This window comes from Bos indicus x Bos taurus, chromosome 6 (genome assembly GCF_003369695.1).
Source record: "Bos indicus x Bos taurus breed Angus x Brahman F1 hybrid chromosome 6, Bos_hybrid_MaternalHap_v2.0, whole genome shotgun sequence".
NCBI classification, from domain to species: Eukaryota; Metazoa; Chordata; class Mammalia; order Artiodactyla; family Bovidae; genus Bos; species Bos indicus x Bos taurus.
This window is the reverse complement of record NC_040081.1, coordinates 92,068,839-92,086,226: the sequence shown is the minus strand read 5'-3', so window position 1 is coordinate 92,086,226 and position 17,388 is coordinate 92,068,839. Positions and strand designations below refer to the sequence as shown.

General features: G+C 40.5%; 1 protein-coding gene across 3 annotated transcripts in view; it reads left to right on the top strand.

The window, feature by feature from the left end:
* The first annotated feature begins 2,413 nt into the window (after window positions 1–2,413).
* The window catches only part of CNOT6L (CCR4-NOT transcription complex subunit 6 like), a 114,527-nt gene continuing 99,552 nt past the window's right edge, over window positions 2,414–17,388 (top strand). The window contains exon 1 of one of the 3 annotated variants that reach the window (XM_027544841.1): window positions 2,414–2,802. Coding sequence is in view for 2 of the 3 variants with exons in the window: in XM_027544839.1 (XP_027400640.1) it covers window positions 3,101–3,105 (5 nt within the window). In the remaining variant the exon portion in view is untranslated. Of the gene's footprint in view, window positions 2,803–3,003; window positions 3,178–17,388 lie in introns of those variants that run through there. The other 2 variants (XM_027544839.1, XM_027544840.1) reach the window with 2 other exon arrangements.

Below are 17,388 nucleotides of genomic sequence, written 5' to 3'. Positions count from 1 at the left end.
ATTTTTTGGACAATATGGTTATACTCATTAATATATGAAAACATGGCTTTCCTGTTTTTAAGGCGAGCCAATCTATTTTCCGTGGTGTAAAGAGAACAGCCCTGACACTAGAGATTATTTAAGCTTAACTTGCATTCAATTGCCCTTTTTTAATAATAAAATTCACTATTCTTAACTCTATCACAATTCTAATTACTCAGTGGAAGGTGATGCATTTAGTATTTAAATTTAAAGGCCAACAATGAACATGGCCTATGTAAATCTGAACTTCAGGACCAGCAAACCCAAACATTTATCAGTGCTTCTTTCCCATCCACAGAGGTTCTCTCCTCCTTCCTCACTCCAGTCACTGACAGTTCGCCCTGTGAGACTGGCAGGTATCACATGGCTCCAGTGGAACTGCTAGTGCCATCAGCTTTATCCTCCTGGGCCTCATTGTGACTATTAATTTTTTGTTACCTTTCACACTTTCGTTTCTGGTGTGTTCTGTTTCCTGTTTATGGGTTGGCTTCCCCTACAAAGGCTGTAAGCTACTTAAGGACAGGGACCATATATGTTTATTTTTGTTTGTATCTGAAGAGAAATACAATATCTGGACTATAACACACCCTCCAGAGATGTTTACTGTATATGAATGACTACCTAGGAATCTATTGAATATATATTTACAGGTATTTGAAAAAGTTTAAATCTGTGAGAATATCCCATCATCTGATTTATGTTTTTCAGGTGTTTATTTTCCTCTTTTCTTCACCATTTGGTAGTATTTCTCCTTGGGGCAAATGTTTCTATGCCAAGGATAAATGCTGTGGCAAGATGCCACTGAGGCGGGTTACTATTCTGGGCTCCTGAAGTGACTTGTTTGGCTTAGTCCATTACAAAGCCTTAGAATCAAGATCGTTAGGAGTGAGTGGAACTTCTTTTACGATTTCAGACCCATTACAGAAGCTGGTTTGGGGGTGATGTTGCTAGGCAGGCAAATGGAAACAACACAGATGGAAAACAAAGTAGCCTGCGGTCTTCTACGTCTTGAGGGGCTTCTCTAATTACTCACACTTCCTGGTGACAAAGCTGAAAATAATGCAATTCTTCTTTTGGTGGACTCTTTCAATAACTGCTCCGTTGTGGCTAAATGATGATTTGCATTTTTACAGCAACTTTTACCCCAAGAGATGAAGACATTTTACATTCAATATAGGGCCTAAGATTAATTGCAACCAACACCACGTGTTTAGTGTGCTAAACACCGCCCCTGTGGGTGGGTGGGTGCGTGGGGAATCCTGAACACTGCTAATATACCCTTGACACTGGTTAAGTACGCAAGCCCGGAGCATGCATTGGGAAAGAGATTATGCAGAACTCTGTAAGAGCAGTATTTTGCCACTAGAGCTGGTGTGTTTTTTGACTGCTCGTGGTAAAAGCTGAAGCTGACCCACAAAAACAAAATTAAATCCCATAAACTTAAAATGTCAAGGCCATATACGCCAAGTACACATTCATATTTCTAGTTTACACTTTGCCGTTTTCACTATGTTGCTGGCACGGCCAAGCAAATGTATTTCTACCGTGAGAGGGGAGCCTCAGAAAATAAATAAGACAGGGTTAACGTAGAGCGTCTCAGGTTCTTTTATTCACCTCTCACAATGCAACTTACAGATGTTACACGTTAAAAAAAAAGTTAAACCACAGAAGATGCCAGGAAACATTTTCTTCGGTCACTTCCTTCATCTCACCTGGCATCCCAATCGCCACCTTGAGCAGCGCTGGCTGGGCTTCGCGGTCAGGCCGCCTCAGGCGAGCGCGCAGTAAACAGCGCCGAGTCCCAGCGCGAACACTGGGTGAGGCGGGATCGCTAGTGTCTTCCCGCCACCCCCCGTGGCTTTGCGGCTGTGTCTTTCTGATAACCGACCAGCCTCCCCGACTCGGCTCTTCACTCATGCCAAGAGAAACGAGTAAGAAAACAGCAAGGGTAAAGGAGAAAATGGGCAAGAGAACTGGCAGCCCCGCGCGCACGCGCACTACGGCCAAACGCGGCGCCCTGGGGGCGGGGCCAAGGCGCAGCGCTGAAGCTCCGCCTCCTCCCCCCTCACCCCACCCCTCCGCGCGGGGGAGTGACTGACTCTCGCCAGCCCCTCCACGTCAATCAACCCTCCTCCTTCTCGCACTCTCCGCACCTTGTTATTAATCTCAATACCGATATCCCGCGGACGCCTCTCCCCCGACTCTCGGGGGTGTGAACGTGTGTGAGCGAGAGCGGAGGCACCGAAAGCTGGCGTCTCGGTGCAGCACTCTCGGCCCCGGCAGCAGCAGGCGCAGCAGCAACCCCCGCAGCGGCGGCAGCCCCAGCGCCAGGAGGCCAAGGCCAAGGCCAGGCTCTGCGCGGCTCTCGGAGTAATAGCCGCGGCTCCAGCGGCTGCGAGGGCGCAGCTTCCTCGGGCAAGGGCCTTCGCGTCGGCGGCCGCGGCCGCGGGGCCTCTCCTGCGCGTCCGGGGTCACCGTCCCCGAAGCCCGGCGGCGCGGCCCTTGGTCCCCTCCCCGCCCCCCATCCGTCTCCTTCTCGCTCCCCTCAGCCGCCCTCCTCGCCGCCGCCTTTGCGGTTCCTCAGGCGGCCCGGCCCGGCCCGCCCGCCCCGCGTCCCCTCCGGCCGGTGCCTCTCCCCCCGGCGGGCTGCCTGCATGTCTTTGCTGCCCTCAGCCCCGCCGCCACCGCCGCCGCCGCCTCCCCCGCCGCCGCAGCACCAGCAGCAGCCGCCCCGCCGCCGCCGCCGCCGTCGCCGCCCGGACCCCGGCGCGCTGAATGCAGGTGAGGAGGGGGTCGCAGGCCCTCGGGGGACCCCAGGCCCGGGCGCTCTGCGCGCCCGTCCCGCGCGAGCTGGGATCTGGGCCCGGCCGGCCGTCGCCGCCGCCGCGGCTTCCCTTCGGGGCGGGCTGGCGGGAGCGAGGCCCGCCCGTGGGTGTTTGTGTTTGCGTCTGCGGCCGCGGCTCCGGAGGGGAAGCATCTGTGGGGGCCGGGTGCGCGCGCGCGCGCGCGTGTTTGTGTGTGTGTTTCCCCTGCCGCGGGGAAATGGCTGCTGTTGCTCCTTCTGGGCCGGAGGAAGAGAATGAGGTAGAGTGTTTTCGTGCCTTCGAGTAGTATCCAGAGCGTTGGGCAGAGGAGCGCGACTCCCGGGGAAATGAGGTGGGAGAGGGCCGAATGTGCGAGGGGGTGTCGTGCGAGTTGGGACTCCGGCGGGCGGCGAGGCGGCCAGAGGACTCACAGCGAGTGGGTGTGTGTCGGGTGCGGGGCTGACCCGCGTCTCTTTCCGAGGCGGCGAAGGTTCCGGTGTGTGTGTGTGTGTTGGGGGGTGGTCCGTGCCCAGGGCCCGGGACTCTGGGGGCCGATTCAGAGTGTCCGGGACCCCCGAGTGGCGCGTCCCTCCCCCCTTTGTGGCCGAGGCTCCGGAGAGCCTCGCAGGTGAGAGCTGCCCCGCGGGGACCGGGGAGGGTGAGTGTGTGCGCGGCACACGCACAGCAGCCGGGCCCGGGAGCCGCGGGTCGGGGCCGCGCCGCCGTTGCCGGGGCCGCGGCAGGAAGCGCGCCGGCCTGCAGCGAGGCCTAACCTCCTCGGCTCCCGCCCGCCCGCCGGCCGGCCTCCCTGCCTCCCGCCGGCATCCCCGGACGCCTCGCGGGGCGCGGGGCCCTGCCTCAGGCCTGGGCAGGTGAGGGTCGGAGGCGGGACGCGCGGATCGCCGCCGCCTCAGCCGCCCCCGCGTCTCCTGAGGAGCGGCGGAGGCAGCTTTTGGCGTTCCAACTGCGAGCTCTGCCCCTCGCCGGCGGTGGGACCCGAGGGAAAGTGAATCTAAGCAGTAAATCTCGCGAAGACGCGGTGTCGAGGTCTCTTCTTTTAATCCTTTCCTTAAGGCTGTGTGTGGAGGGACGAAGTACATATTTCCTTTTTTTCTTTTTTTCGTTGCAAATACTTTCCCGTTGATAATACGCTTTTTTTTTTTTTAATATTAAATTTTTCTCAGAGGGGCGGGGGAAGAAATGGAAGCTGGCTTCCCTGTCCTGTGGTGGTGGAAGGATTGGATGGAGTCTGTGGGTTTGAAATTGTTTTATCCTGCCTCCTAGGGGGAAAGGCGTGTACGCGCCGAGCTGAGGAGGTCGGTGAGGAAGAGGAAGTTACTGGAGCTGTCATCCTCCTCAGCACGGCCAACTCTCGAGCTTAGGCTGTTCAGAGATGCATTGTGTTGAGGGAGTTGGGTACACAGGGGAAGCTCAGGACTGTATTTCAGGGGATACTGCCTTACTGGCTCTAGTTCCCTTAATTATCAATCAAGATAGTCACTTATTGAATACAAACAAGTTTTCCCTCACAGTCTCCAAAACCTAGAGCAAGCCTCCTCTTTTGTCTGCTCTAAGCGTGTGCTCTTAGAAAGCTATTTTGAGAGTAGTTTAAGCAGAACGCAGCTGTAAAGGTAGATCTGCTGCCAGTAGGCGTACGCTGCATCTCAGAACCAAGTATCAGTGGTGGTTGGATGCTTATTTGCTATTTACTTTATCTTTCCCACTCTCTAATTACGTCTAGTTAGCTCATCTAGCTAGCTCATCTAGCTGAAAGTTCAATGGATGAAATCTTTATACAGATTCGATCCTTGTCGGCCACGCTCCGTGTCATGTCCAGAGGTTGCTCCTTTCTGAACCTAGTCTCACAAAGAAATGTTTCCTGCTGTTCGTGGGGGGAAGTGTCAAGGGGAAGAGGACGAAGGGTGGCGAGCTGTTTTCTGTGACCACTACTGGAAAAACAACACACGTAGTTTAGTGGGCAGAGGACTTGTTTTAAGGACCTCAGAACTCTGTCTGTGCCATTTCTCTTAGTTCTTTCACTTTAGGCAAGGTACCTAATGTCTCTTAAGCCTGTTTTCTTCATCAGTAACAACGAGATAAGACATTTATAGTAAGGTCCTGAGGATAAATTGAAAAAAAAAAAAAAAAAACTTTGGGACATAGTAGGTACTTAGTTAAATATTAGTTTTTTGTTTTTGTTTTTTTTTTCTCCTACAGCCCAGATTGTGGGAACTGAGATGCGTGTAAGTACAAATACTCATTGGGTTACTGAGAGCAATATTATGTCACTGTATGTTAAAAATCAAGACAATAGAATATTTCAGATATTTCAGAATATTTCAGATATACCTTTGATATACTTAATGTATTGAATATATCAAAGCAAAGTTAAATGTTGTATTTTAGAAGTCTTTTTCTTAGAACGAAGACTGTCAGTAAAATAGCCTAGTGTCCTAATTTATAGAGACTATCTGGTCATACCTAATTTGTTTTCATATTTTTGAATAGGGCATCTTTCAGTTTCGTTTACTCTTTTTTTTTGAGTTCTTGCTATGTAGTCCTGTAACAAAATCTTAAGCTATATACAGCACATATATATTAAGAGACAATCAAGTGTGAAAAAGGATCAAGGGCCTAGAGTTTATTTATGAATATAAGTGCCACACAATTCCTATGCAATTGTTTCAGTTCAAAACCAAAAGCTTTTGGAATATTTTCCTGAATGGAAGCAAAAATTTTCTATCAGTAATTTCAAAAATCTTCTATCAAAAATCAGCTTTCAGTAATTTTCCATTTTTAAAAATTCTGTGAGGAGTGGTAAATGTGTTGTTCATTTAATTTTAATTGTACTGTGGTGGGAAAAAATAGCGATATGGAAAGGTAAAGGCAACAGAGAGGTTAAATAGTTTTCTTCTTATTTGTGGAAGGCAGGGTGAAGATGATGTGGGAGGAGTTTCATTAGTTTAAATTTGTAATACCTCTGTTTACTAACACCAGGTTTCCTTAGGCCTTGTATCATTGTTATTTATATCAGCAATGTTAAGCTTGAAAAAACCCAAGTAAAGCATTAAAATTTTAACACATTTGTGAAGTATGTTTGTGAAGGATGGGGGAGAGAACTTTATTAGAATGGAAAATGTCATGGTTTTGTTAAAGTGTATATGTTATGGGTGTGTGTGCATTTACAGTGGACAGAATTATCTGTCATATGGTTATATTTAAAGGAAAAATTATTTAAAATTAGGAATAATTTTTAATCTTTAAAAACAATAAAATGGAAATGAATTTTGCCCTTAACTCAGGCAAAATTTGATAGTTTTTATTAGACATTTTGAATTATTATTAGACATGAATATTACTATAAGAAAATAATTTGTAATTTTTTAATTGGGAGAATCGAGGAAGACATTTTTCTATTATAATCGTGAAAATAAATGTTAATGAAATAATATATTAAGTGAACAGTGAACTTTATTATTTACAGTGGGACTCTTGCTATCATTTAAAGTAGTTTGCAAGAAAATTAAGGTGGAAAACTGTTTAGGTTTTAAAATTTAATGTTACTTAAATGGGCTTTTACATAATCTTTCCAAAATAGCCCTTATAAATGTTTTTAATTAGGGAGAATTGAAATATTTAAGATTCATGCATATTTTACTTTGGGTAATGCTAATTAGGGTAATAAATACATTCCAAAATTTCAGTGGCTTAACACATGTAAGTTTGTATTTTGCTCACATTAACAGACTAGTGCAGGTGCTCCTTGTTAGCAGGCTTGTGGCTTTTCTCCATGTGGTAATTGAGGGACATAGATGCCTTACATCTTATGTCTCCACTGTTCCCTGGAGCCTTGGAGCCCTGCCTGTAACCTACAGGACATTTAAGAACCCCCAAAGACAAACATCTGCCCACATTTCATTGGTAATAATTTGTCACAGAGCCTTATTTGAATGAAAGGGGAATGGGATTGTTGTCCCTGGGTGGTGAACAGCTTGGGGCATTTCATGAAGTTATTTCAGATGGTAGCATATATTTGTGAAATTATGTCTAAAAGGTGAATTATAATACTTAAAATTGCTTTCCTTCTTCAAAAAGTAAAGTTGTGTGAAGAGGTTGGGGAGCAGTGGGAAGAGAAGGGAAGGGGTAAGAGCCACAGGAGGAGGAGGAGAGATGGACCTCTCTTCTAAGGTGGGTTTGAATGACAAGTAAATGTCAGGAGCTATTTAAAGATACAGATTTTACAAAGAACTTTACAACTGGATTTTATAACCTTTAGTGGGTCTCTCCTGTACTCTCCAGTTGTTGATTGCCGTTGTGGTCTACTGGGTTCTGACTGTTTGAGTTATTTCTGTTTGTACTTTGAAAGCTGTTAACTTTGAATTTCAGTTTCTGAAGTATAGTTTCGTGGGAAACATATCCTTTGAATTTTCTTTTTCTGTTGGGATAGAGCATTATTATCATTATTATTTTAAAGGAATATCATTTAGATGGACCTTACTGTTTTTTAATGTTTTCTGTTGCTGTTTTTGTAATTCTAAAGTCATTGTAATTAATATTTTGTGAGCCTTAACCCAGAAAGAGCAATAAAATCAAGTAAACAACAAAGACTTAATTATTAACTTGTGCTCATGTTTCATGATGAAAATACTACAACTTTCTTTGACCACCTGCACTAATACTGAACCTTTAACTTTATTTCTGGACAACTGTAATTTTAATTGAATTGCAGTTTATTCTTTTATTATCTAGGATTGTTCTAATGTGAAAACTTGCTCTAGGTGCACTTTTATTTATCTTTATTCTGAAGAATTTGATTAGGAATCTGGGGAGTTTTGTGTATTTCTCTATTCCCCAAAAGGAAGATTTTAGAGTAAGTCTGACTAACTTCTATATGCTAAGTAATTTTTAATGTTTTGCATTTTGAAAATTAGAAACCCTATTTGAGGGCCTATTCTGTACCCATTATTATGTTGTTGTTTAGTCACTAAGTTGTATCTGACTCTTTTGCAATCCCATGGCCTGTAGCCTGCCAGACTCCTCTGTCCACGGGATTTCCTAGGCAAGAATACTGATGCAAGCTGCCAGGGGGATCTTCTCTTCCCAGGGATCGAACCCACGTCTCCTGCATTGGCAGGCCGGTTCTTTACCACTGAGCCACAAGGGAAGCCCGCCCATTATTGTACTTGGTTCTAAAAAGAAAGAAATAGAAGAGACTGTTGTGAAGCTTATAGCTTATGAATAAGTGAAGTAAGGCATATAATTTAGTTATTTCAATACAATAAGTGAACAAGTGGGAGTTAACTACAATATAAACTCTTTACAGGCATTCTGAGAGAGAGTAACAAAATGGATTGGTGGGTGGGCCAGGGACTATTCAAAGTTGAGGATTTTTTTGGTTAACAGCTTTTTTTGAGATATAATTCACTTATAGAAGTAGCCCATTTAAAATATATAACTCAGTAGTGTTTAGTATATTCACATTTGTGCAGCCATCCCAAAATTTATAGAACATTGTAGTCACCTGAAATATAAATCCTGTATTCTTTGAGTTATCTTTCATTTCCCCGTGTCCTTAATTCTAGGCAAACACTGACCTACTTGTATTTCCATATAAATTTTAGGATTAGCTTATCAATTTCTGCAAAGAAGCCAGCTAGCATTTTGATAGGAATTGTGTAAGTTTGTAGCTCGATTTGGGGAACATTGCCATCTTGACAATTTTAAATAAGTCTTCCTGTTTATGAAAATGCTTTATGAAAAATCTTTCCATTTATTTAGATCTTTAATTTGTTTTGACAGTGTTCTGTAGTTTTCAGAGTATAAGTTTTAAGCTTCATTTGTTGTATTATTCCTAAATATTTTATTCTTTTAGATGCTGTTGTAAAAATTCTTTATTTCATTTTTGGGCTGCTCACTGCAAATATATAAAAATACAATTGACTATTGTGTGTTGATCTTGTATTTTGCAGCCTTGCTGAACTTGATTATTAGTTCTAATAGTTGTTTTTTAAATGGATTCCCTCTGGTTTTCTGTATACCAAGGATCATGTCACCTGTAAATAAGTTTTACTTCTTTTCCAGTCTGAATGCATTTTATTTTGTTTTCTTGCTTATCTGCCCTGGCCAAACCCTTCAGTCCTTTGTTGAAAAGAAGTGTCAAGAGCAGATACTCTTGTCTTGTTTCTGGTCTTGGGAGGAAAGCATTCTTTCTTCCACTGTTAACTATGATACTGGCTGTGGGGTTTTCGTAGATGCTGTTTATCAGATTGAGGAAGTTTCCTTCTGTTTTAGTTTGTTGAGTGTTTTTATTATGAAGGGGTGTAGAGGTTGAGTTTTGAGGGAAATATGAAATAAGTGAAAAAAAAAATGAAGATGCTAAGACCTGTAATAAGTGGCAGATAATGATGCTTAACTTGTTTGGGAAAGAGGGGCTAAGCTTTTTCCCCCTTCTTTTTCCCTCTCCCTTCTTTTCTCTCTTCCCTATCCCTTTCATGCTCTTTAATTGTCTTCCTATTAATCCGTATACACATTTGGAGGGTCTTTAATCCTTTAGTGAAGATTTTTTGAATAACTCATATTTCTTGATCAGTGGAGAATATTGCTTCTTTTGAAAACATTTATTAAAAACAGTGTGGAGAATTTTTAAAGTTAGTTTGATGGCTAGATTGGAGGGGGACACAGGAAGCAGGGAGAAACTAAATCATCAATGAATTACTAAACATAGAACCTTGAGTATTCTTTGGAAGGACTGATGAAGCTTCAATACTTTGGCCACCTGATGCGAAGAGCTGACTCATTGGAAAAGACCCTGATGCTGGAAAAGATTGAGGGCAGGAGAAGGGGGCAACAGAGGATGAGATGGTTGGAAGGCATTACTGACTCAATGGACATGAGTTTGCGCGAACCATGGGAGATGGTGAAGGACAGGGAGGCCTGGTGTGCTGCAGTCCATGGGGTTGCAAAGAGTTGGACATGACTTAGTGACTGAACAACAACAAAATAATTGAAAAAAGGGAACAAATCTTTGTGGTATCAAGTGTATGTTTAATTAAGAATTCTATGTTTACTTTGAACCTGGCTGTCACCTGACTTTTTCTCCAAAACATTTCAGAATCAATTGTTTTGCCTCTGTAAGTTTTCTGCATAGTTTTCTATGAAATTTAATAGATTTTTAAAGGAAGTTTTGTGCTCCAAGGTAAGGTTATATTTCACTTGATGTAGTGATTATTCTTCATTTACTTTTTGAAATTTTAATTGTTTCCATGCAGCTACATTCTGATTAAATGTTTTTGGGTTTTTTTTTAAATTTCTGTCCTTCATGTTGTAAGCCTCAGAAATCAAGTAACTTTGGGTCTCAAGGCAAAAACTGATAAGTAGTAACAGAATTTTTGTTTTGTATTCTCTTTTGTACCAGGATTATTTTCATTAATCTTTTAAGTCACCTTAAAATCTCTCTATAGCTAAAATTTTATTTCTAATTTTTTGAAGAATAAGTAGTTCACTTTGCTGTGAGGCTCAATATTTCATACTAAATGGATATCTGGTAATCGGGGCTTTTAGATTGTTTTCATTTATTAACAGTAGAAATTGGTGACCCAGATTGGTGATACAAAATAAAAGTTACAACACTTTATCTTTCTTAATATTCATCTTGAACCTCTCTCTGTAATCTTACACAGCTTAGAATCTTTTTTTGTTTTCCTAAATTACTTAAATTCCCTGTGAATAAAATAGATAAGTTATATAATACCAGTTACAAATACTGCTAAGAGAATAGAATAAATTTAGGATACACCAACCTTAATTTCTTTCTATACGAAGACTTTGTTGGGATCTTTACATATATATCCGTTGCTTTCTGATCATAATGTTTATATTTAAGTAAAACCAAAAAAACTGACAGCATATGTTGTGCTGTAGATTCCTGTGTAGTGTAGTCTCCTGCAAAATTGACATACAAATTTCTGAAATAATATATTGTGATTATGTACAGAATGATAACCTTGAAATAATGAGAATGTGAATCACCAAAGTATATCTAACCTATTAATAAATATTTATTAAGCTCCTACTGGCTACGTACTGTTACATTGAGGATTCTGGGGAATACGTTCAGAATATAGTCTTTCATACTAGAAAGTGGAACTTGTGTTTATTGGACTACTGAATTCTAAGGACTGTGAAAGCCATCCCCTTCACTTTTAAATATGTAATCTAAATTAGTATACATAAAATTCCTATGAATGAGACAGTCTGATTCTCATTCTCTTGCTGCTTAAGAATGTGAGCCTTTGATCCTTTACTTTTCTAGTTCTTGGGAAAATTATTTAACTTCTCCATGCTTTAGTTTCCTCATCTGTCATAGGGAGATAGTAATTGATAGTCCTTATCTTACAGGGTTGTTGTGAGGGTTAAATGAAATAGTCATAAAGTGCTTAGAACAGTGTGGCACATCAGAAGTAAAAAAGCAAAGCAAAACTAGAAAACTCTTATGTGATAGCTGTGACTGTTTCTTGTTGTTAGGGAGCCATACAAGTTAAATAACAAACCTTAAACATTGAAAAACACAGTATTTAAAACAAGATCTGTTTGACTCCAAAATATTTACTCTTGATACCACTTTCACTTAGAGTGGATGTAAGCCTGAATAAGTAGTTAGCTAGTGAAGGCAAGTATGCTAAGTAACAAAGAACATTAAGTGCTGTATCATATACCAGAGTACATATGGGTGTGTAGCCTATAGGGATATAGACAGGAGATAGAAGTTGATCTCACCTGTATAGTTAGAAGGAAAGAAAGGAAAAGTTAATGGATTACTGCAGCATTCTTGCTTGTTTCCCACATCCATTATGCTGTTTTAACTTCTGTTTCTTTGTATGTGTTATCACCAGAGAAATCCTTTAAAGATTTATTCAGTATTTAAAATTCTTAATAATGTTACTATTTTTTGGTTGTCTGTTTTGTGCTAAGGCTAGGAGTTGGCAAAATTTGTATGTGAAAGGCCATAAGGTAAACATTGTGGCTCTGTGGGTCGCAAAATCTCTGTTTTGTATTCTTCTTTGGTTTCTTTCTTTTTTGTTAAATAAACAATCCTTTAAAAATGTAAAACCATTCATTGCTGGCAGGCCAAGCCATAGTTTATTGACTCCTGTGCTAGGAGATTTTTTACATGAATTAACTTCTCTTTAGAATCTTGGCAAAATTGATATTATCAATTTCTATTTTGTATTTGAGGAAACTGAAGCTTAGAGAGGCAAATTTGATGAAAGTCACATAGCAAATAAATGACACAAGAGGTCGAATTCAGATTTAGGTCATGGGAATTCCTCAACTTGTCTGCTTTCCAGCATATCCTGCTGCTACTTACTGCTTTTGGAATAAAATGGAGCTTTCATAGCATTATATGTGAGGCTCATTATGATTTTGTCCCCTTGTACCTTTCCAGTTTTATTGTTTATTACTCCTCTCTCTTCAAACATATTCTCGAGCCTAGCCAAAATGAGTGACTTTTACGTAGTCTGGTTTGTGCTTTATATGTGCTTACAATACCTTATACTTTATGATCTCACGGACTTCTTTAATAATTCACGTTAGGTGCTCCAACTCCAGGAAACCTTGCCTCCCCCTTCTAGTCTTTGCTTTATGCTCTTTCTCTGTGCTCCCCTAGCATCTGTGCATCCCTCTTTTGTGACATTTACCATACCGTCTTGTATTTACATGGTTTATGTCTCTGCTTTCTCATTAGACAGATTTTTAAAGAATATTTATTTGACTGCACCAGGTCTTAGCTGTGGCATGTAAGATCTTTAATTGCGGCATTTGGGATCCAGTTCCCTGACCAGGGGTTGAACCCCAGGCTCCAGCATTATGAACATGGAGTCTTAGCCAGTGGACCACCAAGGAAGTCTGTGTGCTAAGTCACTTCAGTCATATCCGACTCTTTGCAACCCTATGGACTGTAGCCCACCAGGCTCTTTTGTCCATAGGATCCTCCAGACAAGAATACTGGAGTGGGTTTTCATTCCTTCCTCTAGGAGATCTTCCTAACCCAGGGATTGAACCAGTGTCTCTCACATCTGCAGGCAGGTTCTTTACCACTGGCGCCACCTGGGAAGCCAAAAGGAGTCTCCTAGACTGAGATTTAAGTATTTGTTACAAAGTAGGAGCTTAACCCCTACTATGTACTAAGTGTTTAGTATATTTTAGGGGCCTAGTAACTGTTTATTGAATGAATGAATGAATCAAATGTCATTGCAAATCATAGAAGTTATATCAGCAAATATGTAGTAGCAGAAAGTCATGCATCCAGATTCCAGGAGGAAGAGGACATTGAGTTAATATCTGGTTAAATTCTGGAATTTCAGTGCAAACAAGGGAGGTGATAAGGCAAACTGGAGCGTGATTATTATGGAGGGGTTTGAATGAGGAATTTCAGTTTGAACCTAGGTTTAACTGTAGAGCACCAGGTGGCTTTTTACATTTATAAATTAGATTTCTCTTATTAATATGTGAATTTTATGTCATGATATTGTTTGAATGATATAGGACATGGCTGTAGAATTGTTTTGATAACTATTAATAGTTATTGCAGATATGGCTCTAGAATCATGTCATTATCAATACTATTAAAGACATTGGGAGCGTTGAGTGATATGGAGAGATTGGGGCAGTTTGAAAATAATTATTTAAGAAGATTAATCTGGTTGAGGTATGCAGAATCAGTTAAGATCAGAATGAGAAAAGGGAGGCTCTTTTTTAAAGAATTAAAATACGAAGTGATACGTCAGGAGAGAGATCTGTGTCAATTGGGATAGAAAAGAAAGCTTTTAAGTGACATCAGTGATTGAAAATGAAGGAAGAAGTCAGAGGTAACTGAAAAATCTGGAGGAGGATATGATTTGGGGAAGAAAATTTTGAATTTTGTATTAGACAAACTGATTAAAATTGGAATTTATTTATTTTTGTCTGAATTTAGGCCCTGCTTACTTTATGCCTGAGTAATTAGAATACGCTATGATTGGTTTTCCCTTCCTCTGTCTAATGTGTGGGTGTTGAGCTTGGATATGAGTGGATGTTTGGTTGTATGGACTCTTTGGCAGTCTGGAGGAGACTGTGGAGCCTTTTTAGAATAATGATTTTAACTGAATGAAATAAGATTAAAAAGGAATGTGTTATATTGAAATACATAAAAATAAATATGATATATTAATGTATGTGCCCCTTTATCAATGCAGTTAAAAAATAAGATCTAGTAGTGAGTCTAATAACTACCATAATTTTAAAGTAGTGATACATATGTAGATGATATTTTGAGGTATACGTAACAACTAACGTTATATGAAAATACAACTTGTATTAGTGATAAAAATCCTGGGTACTGCTAGCATTACTATGGTAGATTGTCTAGGTCTGGCTGAAATAGGTACTAAACTTTAATTAGAGGTTAGTGAACCTAGGGATAAAATTTTTTTTCTTTTACAAATTTACATTCTCTGAGATTTATGGATCCCAGGTCAATAATCTTTGCTGTTGTCTCCTGGTTTCAATTTGCTGTATTTATTTTTGTCATATTATTCTTTTTCTTTGCAGATGGTAATATTTTTTCATGTTTACTTTTGTAAATAATCATGTACTCTTTGTGTAAAAAAAAAGATGCTAAAGAGCATAATTTTCTGGTTATCCTGTCTCATGGAAATCAAGACTGTTAGTATAATATGTATAGGAATAGATACACATTATCTATTTCTGGGTAATATGACCTTATATAACCATATTAACATAATAAACTTTGTTGTTGTTCACTCAGTCAGTCATGTCTGACTCTTTGAGACCCCCTGGACTGCACACGCCAGGCCTCCCTGTCCTTAACCATCTCCTGGAGCTTGCTCAATCTCATGTTCGTTGAGTTGCTGATGTCATCCCCTTCTCTTCCTGCCTTCAGTCTTTCCCAGCATCAGAATCTTTTCTAATGAGTCAGTTCTTCACGTCAGGTGGCCCAGCTATTGGAGCTTCAGCTTCAGCATCAAACCTTCCAATGAAAATTCAGGCTTAATTTCCTTTAGGATTGACTGGTTTGATCTTGCAGTCCAAGGGACTATCAAGAGTCTTCTCAAACATCGCAGTTCAAAAGCATTATGATCCAGCTCTCACATCCATACATGACTATTGGAAAAACCATTGCTTTGACTATAGAGACCTTTGTTGGCAAAGTAACGTCTCTGCTTCTTAATATGCTGTCTAGGTTCTTCATAGCTTTTTCTTCCAAGGAGCAAGTGTCTTAATTTCATGCTGCAGTCACCACCTGCAGTGATTTTGGAGCCCAAGAAAATAAAGTCGGTCATGTTTCCATTGTTTCCCCATCTATTTGCCATGAAATGATGGTACTGGATGGCATGATCTTCGTTTTTGAATGTTGAGTTTTAAGCCAGCTTTTCACTCTCCTTTTTCACTTTCATAATAAATTAAAAGATGCTTACTCCTTGGAAGGAAAGTTATGACCAACCTAGACAGCATATTCAAAAGCAGAGACATTACTTTGTCAACAAAGGTCTGTCTGGTCAAGGCTATGGTTTTTCCAGTGGTCATGTATGGATGTGAGAGTTGGACTATAAAGGAAGCTGAGCACTGAAGAATTGATGCTTTTGAGCTGTGGTGTTGGAGAAGACTCTTGAGAGTCCCTTGGACTGCAAGGAGATCCAACCAGTCCATCCTAAAGGAGATCAATCCTGGGTGTTCATTGGAAGGACTGATGCTAAAGCTGAAACTCCAGTACTTTGGCCACCTGATGTGAAGAGTTGACTCATTTGAAAAGACCCTGATGCTGGGAGGGATTGGGGGCAGGAGGTGAAGGGGACGACAGAGGATGGAGATGGCTGGATGGCATCACTGACTCGATGGACATGGGTTTGGGTGGATTCTGGCAGTTGGTGATGGACAGGAAGGCCTGGTGTGCTGCAGTTCATGGGGTCGCAAAGAGTCAGACACGACTGAGCAACTGAATTGAACTGATACTGTTATTAAAACTTGCTTTTTGATTTAACATTATATTATTGACAATTTTTCTATCAGATATGCATTAAAAATGTATAGCTTAAAAAAATTGAGGTATATGTCACAAACACAAAATTCACCATTTTCAAGTGTACACTTCAGTGGTTTTAGTGTTTTCACTGTGTTGTGAACCACCACTATTAATTTCAGAACATTTCCATCACCCTCAAAGGAATCTCATATCTATTAGCAGTTCAGATTTTCCCATTCATTAATTTGCTGGCAACTACCAATGTACTTTCTGTCTCTGTAAATTTACCTTTTCAGGGCATTTAATGTAAATGGAATCATATAATGTGTGACCTTTTGTGTCTGGCTTTTTTAACTTAGCATAGTGTTTTCGAGATGATGCCATGTTGAAGCAAGAAACACAACTTCATTCCTTTTTATGCCATTGTATGGATATGGGCTTCCCTGGTAGCTCAGACGGTAATGAATCTACCTGGAATTCAGGAGTTTGATCCTTGGGTCGGGAGGATCTCCTGGAGAAGGGAATGGCTAGCCACTCCAGTTTTCTTGCCTGGAGAATTCCATGGACAGAGGAGCCCGATGGGCTACAGTCCATGCAGTCACAAAGAGTTGGATAGACAATATTTTACCTGTTCCCAGCTGATAAATATTTGGGTTGGTGCCAGTTTTTTGGCTGTTAAAAATAATTCTCCTATAAATATTCATGTAAAGGTTTTTGTTTTTTTTTTGACGTAAATTTTCTTTTCTTGAGTATATCCCTAGGAGTGGAATTACTGGATCATCTGTATTTCTGGGTTTAACTTTTTGAGGAACTGACAGACTTTTCCACAGCAGCTGCATCGTTTTATATTTCCATGTATCATTTTTTTAAGTAAAAAAATTTTTTTTAATTTATTTTTAATTGAAAGATAATTGCTTTACAATATTGTGTTGGTTATGCTTTTTAATGACTGGATTGTAGTCAATTTTATTGATGTGCTGTATAATTCAGTCCCCTATTGATTGGCAATTAATTGATTTCCTTATTTTCTGCAGTTATAAACAAACACCTTTGTCTACTGTTTTAAAGGGTAAATTTCTAAAAGTGGACTTGCTAGATTAAAATGATTTCACATTCAAAATTTTGATATCTTATCAGGTTGCACTTTTATGCTCCTACCAGTTGTGTCTATTTCCCCACACTTTGATATTAATCTTTGCCATTTTGATAATAAAGTCACATGATTAAAAAAGTCTTCAACTGATGATTAGTGGAGTTACATTTTTTTCACTTTTTTTGGTCATCGTATTTCTTCTTTTGTGATTTGCATGATCATGACCTTTAACCCTAATTTTTCCTTTGAGAGGTTCACATTTTTCTCTTATCGATTTGTAAAAGCTGTTTGTATTTTAGAAACATTACCTCATTGCCCATAAAAAATATTAGAGACCTTTTGCTCCGCTTTGCTCTTGAGTTTATGACTTTGCTCTTTGTCTTATGGACATTGATGTTTAATTTGTCATTGTTTTTCTTTAGTCTTTACCTTGCTTTGAAGTCTTTTTA